General features: G+C 38.1%; 1 protein-coding gene across 1 annotated transcript in view; it reads right to left on the bottom strand.

Moving 5' to 3' along the window:
- Nucleotides 1-12,734, bottom strand: part of DGKI (diacylglycerol kinase iota) — a 174,628-nt gene that overhangs the window by 105,730 nt on the left and 56,164 nt on the right. Inside the window, exons 6-10 of the mRNA XM_021388553.1 lie at nucleotides 11,404-11,478; nucleotides 8,703-8,759; nucleotides 7,030-7,095; nucleotides 3,527-3,598; nucleotides 2,872-2,988 (exon numbers count right to left, since the gene is read on the bottom strand). Coding sequence (XP_021244228.1) covers nucleotides 2,872-2,988; nucleotides 3,527-3,598; nucleotides 7,030-7,095; nucleotides 8,703-8,759; nucleotides 11,404-11,478 — 387 coding nt within the window. The remainder of the gene's footprint in view (nucleotides 1-2,871; nucleotides 2,989-3,526; nucleotides 3,599-7,029; nucleotides 7,096-8,702; nucleotides 8,760-11,403; nucleotides 11,479-12,734) is intronic.

The raw sequence follows: 12,734 nt of genomic DNA, 5'->3' as shown, positions 1-12,734 counted from the left end.
GAAAAACAAACAAGACTTCCATCAAAAAGATCTGAAAATGCATCTGAAGTATTAATATTTCCCACAGCAACAGATTCATTCCACAAAACTAACACTGCACTAGGTGTTGTTCAGAAATTTTGTGGAAACTTGCCCATCCTCTGTGTTGTGTAGGATTACAATTTATAAGCTTCAGTTATTCAAGGTAATTTTTTTTGCATTAATTCTAAGGACTTGACATGTGATGAGAGGGAAAATTGGACTGATGTACTTCCTCTCCATGTATGACCCGTGCACAAAAAATTAACAGATATTTTCTTTAAGTCTAACATTTAAAACATGCATTTAAAATCATTTTTCCCATGAATAATAAACTTTCGACCTTTCTGAAAAAAATAATAGACAAGAGAGTAACTCCTATAAGGAAGACACTCTGCTTTTGGGTAACCACCAAATCAAGGAAAAATTTAAAAGGTAAAAGTATAGAAGATTAAGGCAAGGCTTTTTCAATCAATCAATAATTCTGTTTTTATTACTTCCTTTTCTATTAAATTAGAATTCTTGTTTTTAATATTCTTTTCCTCATTTTGTTTAAAAATAATAGTAACTGTAGTATATTGTAGGCTCACTAAAAGGGTTTTTGGTAAGCTAGAAATGATCAAACAAATTCAATAATCTTTCTGGTTCTGTAAGAAAATATACTAAAAGCACACAAAAGGTGCTTTTGTTGTTTTTTTGTTTGGTTTGTTTGTTTTTAATGGTGATTTAAAACAATTTAAGAGAAATAAGTTGGAAATGTACTGGATGAAAAAAGATTTAGGTTTTCTTATCAGACCTACAAAAAGAGTATCACCTCCAGCCACATAAAACTGGTTCTCAGATCAGTTATCTCCTTTCTCCCATGTTAGGTGTAGTTAAACGGTAAAGTCATAGTCAGTAATGAGCAGTGTCTGGCCTTTGCCTCACAGGCCATGGTTGTGTGTGTCCTTAGAACAGAGGATTTTAGGTAAAGAAGATTAATTATCCTACCTACAGCTCTAAGACATCCATCTTCTTCTCACATGCAAGCTACCTAAAGTCACCTGGTCAAAAAAGAGACTCTCATACCTCATCTGAAGGTAATCAGAATTTCCTGCAACTCATTATGCTAAAAATATGTTATCCAAAACCTTCTGATCTAAATAATTTTTGTCATCTCCAAAGTACTGATCTCAGCCTGTGTAGGAGTTAATAAGCATTTTTAGTCTTTTTGTCTTCATGTAGATGTTCCAGGTGGAAATCTCAAGGACTCTGCAGGTAGCCAGTTTCTTGGTCTGGACTACAACAGCTAGGGCATTCTTCCTAATGGTTCCTAGCCCTAGGATCTCTGTCTCATGGATCCACTACCAGACCCCAAACTCTTGGAGTCACCATTTCTTGGCTAAATGACCAAAGCAAAGCTTCCAGGCACTCTACTGTGAAACCCAGCAACCAAAAGTCTTAAGACTAATAGGCCATACAATCTCTTTAACGGTGCAGAAAAGGAGCCAGTCTCATTTTTGTGCCAAATACCACAGGTGCTGAAAATTAGCCAAGGAGATTAAATCCCTGCTGAGGACTCAAACCTCAATGAGAAAGGAAAGAGATTTCTCTTGAGGAGGCTAGAATAAACTAACAGAAGAAAAGGAGTGTGGGAAAAATACAGAAATACCAAAGAGACCTTTTTTTCTCAGAGGAGAGGTGGTTAGAGACCTTGCATACCCTAGATCTAAAGGAGAAGCTGTGGTCTCTTCTGTTGGTTTTTTTGTGGTTTTTTTTTTTGATTACTTGAATTCTGTTCTATTTATTTATTTCCCTTCAGTCTTTAGAATCAAGCCTGTCAGAAATAATACTCATGCTCAAAGATGATAGCCATATCCCTAGACTGGAACTGAAGAGTGAATAGTGTCTAAACGCAGACTTTTTTCTAGTTCCATACAGGGACATTTTGTCTTAGTGCCTTCCCCATGCTGTGAAATTCTCTCCTTCTTGCTGCCAGCCAGGACACGGAGCCAGAAAGCCCTGAGTCACTTCTCATGCTAACATATAAACTGCACAACATTGTTCACTGAAACCAGCATTCCTGTTTTTTTCATCCATTTCCTTGCTTCTGAAGTAAAACTTACACCAGCATTTCTGGTTCCCTGATGTGTTCAGTGTGTGTTTGTTTCTTTCAGTTCAACCTGGAGTGAAAAGAGACTTCCAAAAACAAAAATTAAAAATTACTTTGTGCATGATAGGAATCCCCTTTTAATTTTTGGCCAGCTCTCTTTAGGATACCTTCTCTCCCTGCTGTGTTGATTAACAAATTAGCTTCACTTAAACGTATCACATGTATTACAAAGCTGTGAAGTCTCATCCTTTTACCTGCAACTAAATGGGCACGTGGTCATACTGTTGGCATTCAGCAAGAACTGATGTGAATAAGGCATGATTGCTTAAGTGTCCTTTGCTGAAAAATTCAGAGGGATGCCAGCCCAACTACAGTGAATTCTTACCGCAGTTCAAGTGAACGTTTGTTAACTCTTTTTCCCTGTATTTGCTCAGCTCTATTTAATGAAGCATGCTTTACTGCCTCCAGCACAGGGGATTTCTTGCGGTACACTAGCTGAAGTCACAGAGGAACACACCTGAGCTGCGTTGCTCAGAACAAGTCATGTTTGCTGCTAATCAACCCAAACAGGGAAACCTACTGAAGGGCTGGATGGAACGCCAGGAGGATACAGGTTCATAATCACTATGGATGTATGCTGGGTTTCAGGGAGAGAGACAGGGTTGAATGAGCATGCCTTAGTGGAGGTGTACTGAGTGCAGAAGCCAGGCTGGCCCTGTGAAGCCATACAGCTTCAGAAACAGACATCAGCATGCGGTTACCTGAGGTTTCTTCACCTTAATGATCCAGGTGGGAGGCACAATGACAGCCGCGTGAGCCCCCAGAGAACATGGCTCCTCAATGTGATGTAGCATGAAGCAGGTGACTTTGTTATGAAACTAGAAGGGAAGAAAAGAGTAGAGTCAATAACAAGGTCAAGAAAGACAGGGGAAGCAAGAGAGGAAAAAGAATGAGACTGCAAAACTGGAGCAATGTTCCCAACTCTCTTATCCTCAAACCCTGGGAGCTTTAGGAAGGTATAAATGAAAATCACCTTCCTTAGGTGCTTTTTACCAAGGGGAAAAGATCAAGGAAAGAAAAAAAAATCACTCCTACTTATATAAGAACAGATTAAAGACCATTACCCAGCCTGGCACACTAAATGCATAAAAAGCCCTTTGGCTCTTTGAGCTGGCAGCAGCATAGTGTTGACGGGAGGTAGCCAGTTACTAGTGGGGCAGCAAGACCCTTCTCCTAGGAGGATTCATATATTATCCAGATGAAATGATGGCATCTGAGCAAAAGGAAAAATCAAAGACCAAAACTGGTGGCGATTCACTGAGAGAAGAAACCCTGAGAGCCAGCACAAACAAAATTACGTGTCTTGAGGCTACACACTGAAGGCGCTACTGCTTTCCATGAATATTATCCACTTACCGCCAGCTTGCACCAGGAACAACTGATAGCCACAATCTCTTTACTATGGAAGGAGAATTTCTGCTGAAAGCCCTACAATAATCAGAAGAAGAGGAGTTAAATTCGCCCTGACTACAAGAAAATTTATATATTTAATTCTTGTCAGGTAACTGTGCTAGGCTAAATCAGTTTGGTGCAGTCACAGGCACTGGTTCAGCCTCAAAGCTCTTGGATTCCAAATATATTTTGGGAGGATGAAATAGTGACAGGATTGATAGAGAAGGCTCTTCAGCTACAGCATGTTCTCACTCACACTTTAAATACATTTCCCCAAATTTTTGTGCTTTTTTATAAAATTTTGTAGTTAAAGAAGGTAAGGGAGATGAAGAAAGAGAAGAAATGGCTATTTTAATGGCTTTCTACTGTTGTGACAGTCGGATTTTATGCTGAATTGAACATTCTTCACTGCAGTCTTTTTTGCTCTAAATACAAATAAGAATTGGGTTTATTATCATTATTTATTTATTTTTAGTATAGAGTAGAATCAACTATAACGTCTGTCTGGAAAGCTTCCATTGGGGAAATTAAGTTTATTGTTTTATTAAGCTGACTCAGATCAAAATCTTTTCAGTACATCCCAAAAGAAACCAAGATTGTCTGATTCAAATCAAATATAAAAATGTATACTTTTATAGTTTTAAAGAGAAAAACAAACAAATAAAAAACACCACTTCCAGCAAATATGGGATTTTATTTTCCCACAGTTTCATTTTGTAGAATGCAATTTCAGTAGATATACCTCTTTCTTCCAAAGTCTAAGGCTGGAAAAGACCATTGGGCCATATACACTCTTCTTGTACATAACACAGGTAAAAAATGGAAACTGGAGCTACGGCCTGAAAGCTTGCTTTCACTTGAAGCTTATTTCAATCAGAAAAATAACTGATTTGGGTTAATGTCTGCAGAGACAGAAAGTCCAGCACTTCAAGAAGCAGTTTATTGTAGTCAGCCCCTTTTTTCACACTGCAGCTACCTTATGTCCTCAGCATGTATTTGACCACAACACCAACTTTGGTCAAGTCCTTTAGATTGTTTCACCTCTGTTTAGAAATTTTTTTTAATCCTTCCCCTGATATCTAAGGTTTTCTGTTCAGAGAAACTCAAAGAGCAGGTTATTCATAAAGGGGATGGTTTAGCATATCCAAGTTTAGTAGCAGAACACGGCCAAATAGGTTCACAAAGACAAGCCAGTCCGCTGCTTCTGCCTGGGCAGATCCAATCTGATAGTCAGTGTGGGCATGAGAGCAAACAGAGTGATAGTATATATAACAACTGCTGAAAGAGAAACCTGATACTGGACAAAGAATTCTGTTTTCATTTACTGTGACTGAGGTCTCTAAAACATTCTCACAAATCCTACACTTTGTCTCAGAGTACTGAAAAAGAATCAGTCAGCCTCTCATCAGCATGAAATGTTTTTTGTTTTTTGTTCTGGTTTCTAACAAGCATGGGAGAAATTTTTCTCTCCCCAAACCTCCACTAATGAAACCTACAATTCAGTACATTAATTCCACAGCCCGTTAGTGGTGTATTTTAAACATGTGGACTGAACAGCTTGTCTGGTTCTGGATGGATCATTTCTTATTTATTCAGTAAGCCATGTGGCTTTCGGGGAGCCATTAGAGAAAATACATCACAGTAAAAACGTATCAATGATAAGAACCAATAATTCCTCAAATTGCTTTTTTTAATGTGGGAATGGAAAATTAATTCCACTTCTCTGGGGATATCAACGAAGCAGTTCCTGATTAACCCTGATTCACTGGCATCAGGTTGCTGTGCAACACATGAAATTCCATGCTGTGAACTGCTCCTGTGGAAGTACACAGTCAGGCATAACAGAGAAAACACACTGGGAGGAAAAGGGCACCTGAATCCACAGCTTGCAGTGGTGATTGCAATCTGCCTAAATAATTGGGATCAAAGCCCCCATTAATAAAGGCACTCACACACACAAACAGAGCACAGATGGATCACTAGCTCCAGCAGGTTTTGGTTATATCCTTAAACCTATTTACCATTAAAGAGTATCTTCACATCAGCGTTAGGGGGAGCAGTCATTTATCATGGAAAAAAATTACTAGGGTGTTTATTCTCTTTCTAAGGCTCTGAGACACTTCCCAATGTAACATTACTGTATGAGAGACAGACAGTACTACAACTCCAATACAAATGCAACCAGTCTCAGAAAATCCCTAAATTACTAGGATCTATTAATTAGTAGTTTAGGAACAAAGGGTTAATCTGCATTCATCCTTCAGCTTCTATTTCCACACACAGTCATGGACTGCATGCTGGGACACATTGTCTGATTTTCCTCATGGTATATTATGCAAATAAAAAGCTATTTTTATAAAATCCCAATTTCTCTGAAGATCTCAGGTAACAAACAGATAATAACAGCTAAAAGCAACCAAACTAGAATTTTTTCAGCCTGCAAGTGAAACAAATGAACAGAAACGCACGAGATATTAAGCATCAGGAATGGCATACGGAATGTGTCTTGGGTGCAATTATTTACCAGCTCTTCCAACATGAGAGCTATGGAGCATTAGAAGCTAGGAGATGAATAAGAAGGTGGTCCTTCACATAGCATGTAGCTCAGAAATACTTTTCTAGATGATGATCCAGAATGGCAAAGAAGGTGTACCACAAGAACGCTGCCTGTGAAGTGCCTCCTTGCACTGTTTGCATGCCACTTGCTACAAAAAGAACATCATGTTTGTATGGCATGCCTTGCTGCACTTGATGATCTACATCAGTATCCATATAAAATGTGATTTCTTCTAACTAAAGAACCATGTCACAGAGACAAGCCATAGTCTTGTTAGTTGATGTTAAGAGGAGATAGAATATAGCGCTAGAGTAAGGAAGTTAAGTTCCAGTGTTAATTTATTTAAATATCTCTCAGCAAATTTCAGGTGTTCATAATATTTCAGTATACCAATCTTCAGGTTATAAGGCTCTTCTTACTCCTTTTTAAAGCTTTATAGAAACAAACTTTTCTTTGCCACACAGATAATGAATATGAAGCAGCCTTACAAAGTGCAGAGTTTGCTGAGACAGAAAGAAAGCAACAGCCTTTTTCTAGAAGTCTGAAAAAACAAAATGTAATCACAACGTTGGTGCAGAGGATATCACTACAAGAGCACAACATTGGCATAGGGTTGGCTTAACCAAGAAAAAAAAAAGATCAAGGAGCTACTGCCTTCCTCCTTGCCCTTTCAATTGGACAGTGCAGTGCAACAGCCCAGGACATGCGATAGGCTCATTCTTGCATGGATGCAACTGCCTTTTCTCTTCCCATGTGTGAGTCAGAGCTGTTACCACTCAGTTTTGTCATTTTCTACTTAAGAGAGGTTAAGTGTTTAGTGTAGAAACAATTCCATGACTAGGAGGAATTACTGACTACCCTGAATGCCTATGTGCCCAGTATTGTATTTGTGATGCACAGGCAATCTTACCTTTCCACATTGCTTACATTTCCCCTCCTGCCTCCGCCTGTGTACCCAGTGATGTCGGACAAAGTTCTGCAAGAGAAGAACAAAGATAACGTTATAGGAAGATATGGCAGTTTGCACTTAAAGGTACCATCCATGTGAAACTGGTTTATGGACATCAAAGGAAAGGACCCACCCACCAAGGCAATCATTTCTGGAGCAAAATGTGTAGTGCCACCTGGGATACCCCAGACACAACCAAAACCAGAGGAAGGATAAGGACAAGATGACGTTCTTTATCCATGTCAATATGTGGCCCAAACTACTCTCAAAAAGAAAAAAATATTTTACATGACATGGAGATAACCATCATCTACATAAAGAGCACAAGAAGACCTGATGACCAATTTTTTCAGGACCTGTTATATTCTCCTCAGAAATACAACTGTATAAAGCAAAAATATCACAAGTCAGTACAGGAAAAGAGAAAGAGGGAAGGAAGTCATTTGGCCACCGAAGTAATTTGGACTCTTCAGTTTGGACTACTTCCATCCTGGGTGGCATCAAGATCTGGGCAAGAGAATAGAAAGGGTGCAGGACTGCTGTACTCCTTTTGTGCAGGCAAGGGGGTTAGAAGGAGCCTCACTTGCACCTTGCTTTAACAGCAGCCTGCAGAGCAGAGCCCATGTTACAGGAAACTAACTCTGCTAAGAGCAAACCATGAAATGATCCTACCAAAGAAATAGGAGGTAAGTCTCTGAGTTTCCCCAGCTCTGCTTAAGGGGTAGTGAAGCTGTATAGTGGCCCTTAAACAAATGGAGTTTCTATTCCTTCCCCATTACTACCAAAAGTGAAAAAGAAAAACAAGCAACAGCAGTCATCTCCAAGTGTTCTTCCATACTGTGATTACTTATGTAAAAAGAAGTTCCATCATACTAGACTGGCAACCAAAACAAATATCACCATTAGGAATTTTCTTTTCCTCTTTAATTAAAACAAAATATATATATATATAATGCATAAATAAGTTTCAACTATCACCTGCATGGGTTTTTTTTGTGGTTTGGTTTGGTTTTTTTTGGCTGGTTGGTTTGTGGGTTTTCTTGGGTGGAGATCGGGAAGGGTGGTGAGTTCGAGTTTTATTTTGTTTTGTCTTATGGGAGCAATAGCTTCTAACTTCGTGAGTAAGACATATATATGTAGCAATAGGAACAATCAATCCAGCACCTTCAAGGGAGTTGGATTCATATAGCAGCTGAATGATGAAATACACAAGTTTTTTGAATGATTTTTTTAACTAAAAAAATCTTCAAACACTAAGGATGCTTCAAAATAAATGAAGGAAAAGTATAGCAGAAGCTCAGGGAATCAGACGGAAGCCAAAATACTACTTCAAATGTCTGAAAGAAACTAAAGAAATGCCAGCAAAAATGGAAAAGCAGTAAAAAAAAATGCAACAGAATGGCTGAATGAATGGGAAAAGAGACAGCAGAAAGACAAAATGATTCCTGACAGCGTAAGCAATACAGTGCTTCAGCTAGAATTCATTTTACATGTATTCTGGGGAGAAGAACATGTCCCACTGGGAACCAATACTCTAAGACTCCTCTGAATCTAAAAGCACGGATGCACTTCCACACCAGGTAAATCAGCACACAAATCAAATGAAATGCAACCATCATTTGTCCATTACTTACTTCTCTTGGAGATCTGGAGCTCCCTTCTCGGAAAGTTGGTTTGCAGCGAAAATTAATCTGGCATTAAAATAAAGCTGTTAGAACTGAAAACGAGCTGAGAGTTTATTCCAACACGTTGTTCTAGGGCGTGTTTCCAAAGCATATATTACCTATTAGAGTATCTACTTCACTAGTTGAACAAACTTACCTGGATGTCAGAAAATCTGACACATGCCATAATAATGCTCTTTCCTAGATCTCTACACAACTCTCATCATCACTAACGCTACTGCTGCATGCTTAGTTCAACTATTTAAATCATTTCCCTCATGCCAAGGAGGAAACTGCTTCATCTGTTTTTTTTTTCTTAAGAATATAATTTGTAAGCAAAGTAGACTCAAGCTGAGTCTACTTTTAATAGGAGCTGGAAATCTAATTCTAAGATCTTTCACACGACTCAGCTTTATCCCTTCATAAACAAAACCTGTGGAAAAATTATCTTCGTTCTCAGAAAAAAAACCATAAATTATCATAAATTTCTGCCTTTTCCTTACATCAGGCTGCTTGGGGAGCTTAAGACTGCCTCATTGCCTGCTTCAGATGGGAGAGGAAAGGCAGAAAGAGGACAACAGGAGCTTCCATGAAGAGAACATCTTTTTAGAAAGTTGAAGAGAAAAAACGATAAAAAACACATGAGTCTGATGAGAAAACCCAAAACATTTTACTAGGGCCTGTAGTGATAGGACAAGGAACGGTTTTTAAAACAGAAGAGGGCAGATTTAGATTAGACTTTAGGAAGAAATTCTTTACTATGTCTCATGAGACACTGGAGTGTGTAGACCAAAGAAGCTGACACTGCCCCATCCCTGGAAGCATTCAAGGTCAAGTTAGACAGAGCTTTGGGTAACCTAATCTAATGAAAGATGTCATGGATTGGAACTAGGTGAACTTTAAGATCCCGTCCAACCCGAACTATTCTATGATTCTATGATCTTTTGAGCAAGATCAATAGAAAAATGAGGAAGAGAACATATATAGAGAGAAAATGGTGTACTGAAGAAGGGAGAGTCAGAGGAAAAGGTTAAAGGACGAGCGGAAAGCACTAAATGAAATGGATTCAAGCTTAAATTGACTAGTCTTCAAAGAGTAAAGACCTTAAGGATACTGCATTGTAATGCTTTTGTTATGAAAACAGAAGGATCGAGTTTCCCCCTATTTTGAATACAATACTTCCTACAGAAATGAGGGTTTTTACCTCATTTAATTATGGCCTTCAAAATAATAGTTGAAGTGAGGAAAAGAATAGAAAAAAGTGAATGATATATTTATTACTTAAAAAGAAATCAAAACCATAGCATTATCTTCTTCCACTGCTCTTCATGTGGAACTGCAATTCATCAATCCACAGCTGAGTCCTGGGAGATTGGAAAGATCGCCAGCTTATATTTATTTTACTTACAACTTACACCTATGCATTGAGAGCCACACAGAAGACTTACGTACCAGTTTTAAGCTCCACCGGGCTTAATATGCACATGGACTTTGTAATAACCCTCTGCCAAGAGGTGAATTTCATGTTCTCTAGAATGGCATAAACAAGTTCAACAGAATGGGTTTTCCCTAAGTGCTCATTTGCTACTACTGGCAATGCCACCAGCCTACTGGGCTACGGAGAGCCAGCACTGCTGCTGATGAAGGAACTCATGAAAAATTCACTGGTAACAGTTTGAGCTGAAAGCATGTGCTAATGCTAATTTCGCTGTGGGTAAAAGCATCGGGGGTGGAAATGGTACCTCTCCAACTTGGTATTATGGCAATCACTGTGACATTTGTCAACACAAGCCCAAATACTGGGAAAAGAAAAACTCTTTCCAAAGGGTTGCTGTTATAAATTTGTTTTGCATCAACTTCTTTCAGGGAGAACAACATTGCAAAACATATAGGAGTGAAAATGAAGCTCTAATGAAATCAGTGGGGAAATTCCCACTCGTTTCTTTACACATATCCCACCAAGAACGAAAAAAGCAGAGGTGGAGGATCCCTTTTACACATTACCAGTTAGGTGCAATGAACAAGAATCACTGATGGGATAACAGAACTCTGTGATCAGTATTCTGTAGGGACTTGGAGGCAAAGTGGTCTCCTTGAAGTGGCAAACAGGACAGATGCTCATAGAAATAATGGCACTGTAAAGGAAAAGTTTGATGTTTTCTATTTGAAAAAAAAAAAGTAACTTTATTTCTAAGGTTCTGAGGAGAAAATAAAATTGTCTAGTAAATACAGTGGAAAATATTCACAGTAGCATTTATGCTGCATTGCTCATAATACATATAGCTGTCATAAGATGAATTATGCTAGGTTTAGCTGAGGAATTTTGAAAGGCCAATTTTGTGCATGACAGGATACTGCATTTTCTAGCTTCAATTTCCAGTCTAGAAGTAGAGGGAAATTATTTTTTAATCATAAAATTGTGAAAGCATTCCATGGTGTTTTGTTGTTTGTTTTTGTTGGTTTTTTTTTCTCCTAATGGTTCACAGAGCTTGAAGAAATCTATTTTAACAGAGAAACTGAAAATTTAAGACAACATTTTAACAAATACATTGTCAAAACAGCTAAGAAAACCTAATTTGGCATATGGTATTTTTCAGACTGAAAGCGCAGCTTGAGAATGAAATAGATGAGTGTTGCGTGCATCAGTCTCCAGAAGATGGCAATATCTTACCTTCTCTAACTGCTCCATGCAGGCATTATGGACCACAATCTTGCAGGCAGCACACTTCCTCCGCAGAGCAGATTTCTGCAAGAGGAAAGGGAGAAGTACGTGGATGGAGGTACACTATTCTCCGCAGGAATAATGTTAGCCATGAAACAGGCGATGTTTCTCTCTTTACTGAAGATATAATTTTCCTCTTGGTATTCTTGACTGTCTTGTGCATTAAAAAAAAAGGGTCTGAAGCTCTTCCGGCTAAACACAGAAAGACAGAAGTCTGTGGTACTCCAGCTTGTGAGCTAGCAGTAAGAGTATCCAGTAACAGATAAGGAGGTTCCAGCACAGATCACTGCTCTGAAAGGAAGAAGTCTACAAAGATGATGAGCAGAGCCAGCAAAGAGAAAAACCATACATGCAAATCAGAGGCCTCAGTACAATCAGGAAGAGTGTATCATTTCATGCTCATTGTACAGTATTGATTTTGATGGGCCTAATCATTCTTACAGGGAAAAAAAAAAGTGAGTCACTTAGCAGAGAATGATAACCTTCTCACTGAATGTTGTGGAATGTTACAGCAGGGACAAAATTCTCAACCTAATTATGCTGGTTAGTTTTATTAATTTCACTAGGGCTTTTAAAATAATTTCCACTGAATCCCCTGGGCCAAAGCATATCAAAGGCAAGAGAATGCATGCAGGAGAGAGAGAGAGTACACTAACTTTTTTTTTTTGTTTTTCCTTTTTTTCCTTCTTGTGTATACTAAATTTAATAAACCAGATGAAATTAATTTTAATGGAATTTTAACTTACAGACCTGCACAAGGGACAGAAAAATTATAAGTACACAAGTCGAGACTGATTTAAGATTTTTGCATTAATTTTATTCAAGTTCATTTACATTTCTAATAAACGATTTTATTAGAATTCTCAATATATTGAAAATGAATTCAAAAAGAAGCAGGGAAGAAAACCATTTAGGTTTACACTATAATCATTACAGTTTTATTGAGTCTCATAATTACAAAAAAACTCCTTCACTGTGTGTTTATGTGTATATGGAGTTTGGTCCTCGTGTTTCACCACAAGAGCGTGACACTGTGAAACTCTCCAAGATTTCATGTGTTTTGTGATTTGTTAGCTTTTTAGTTTCCATATTCATCACAAAGACCAAGGCCATATAAATAAATAAATTTCTTAGATAAAAAACTGCAAAAATCAAATAAAGATAATGCCTTACAAAAGCTACTTTTTGAATATCTTAATTTGAATATGTTCCTGGTGGTGCTGTAAGTAGTTACAGGCATTTTTTTTATTGAGAGAATAGTAAAAAATAAAAATAAAAAA

This window comes from Numida meleagris, chromosome 1 (genome assembly GCF_002078875.1).
Source record: "Numida meleagris isolate 19003 breed g44 Domestic line chromosome 1, NumMel1.0, whole genome shotgun sequence".
Taxonomy (NCBI): Eukaryota; Metazoa; Chordata; class Aves; order Galliformes; family Numididae; genus Numida; species Numida meleagris.
The sequence above is the reverse complement of the archived record's forward strand: the minus strand, read 5'-3'. Positions and strand labels throughout refer to the sequence as shown.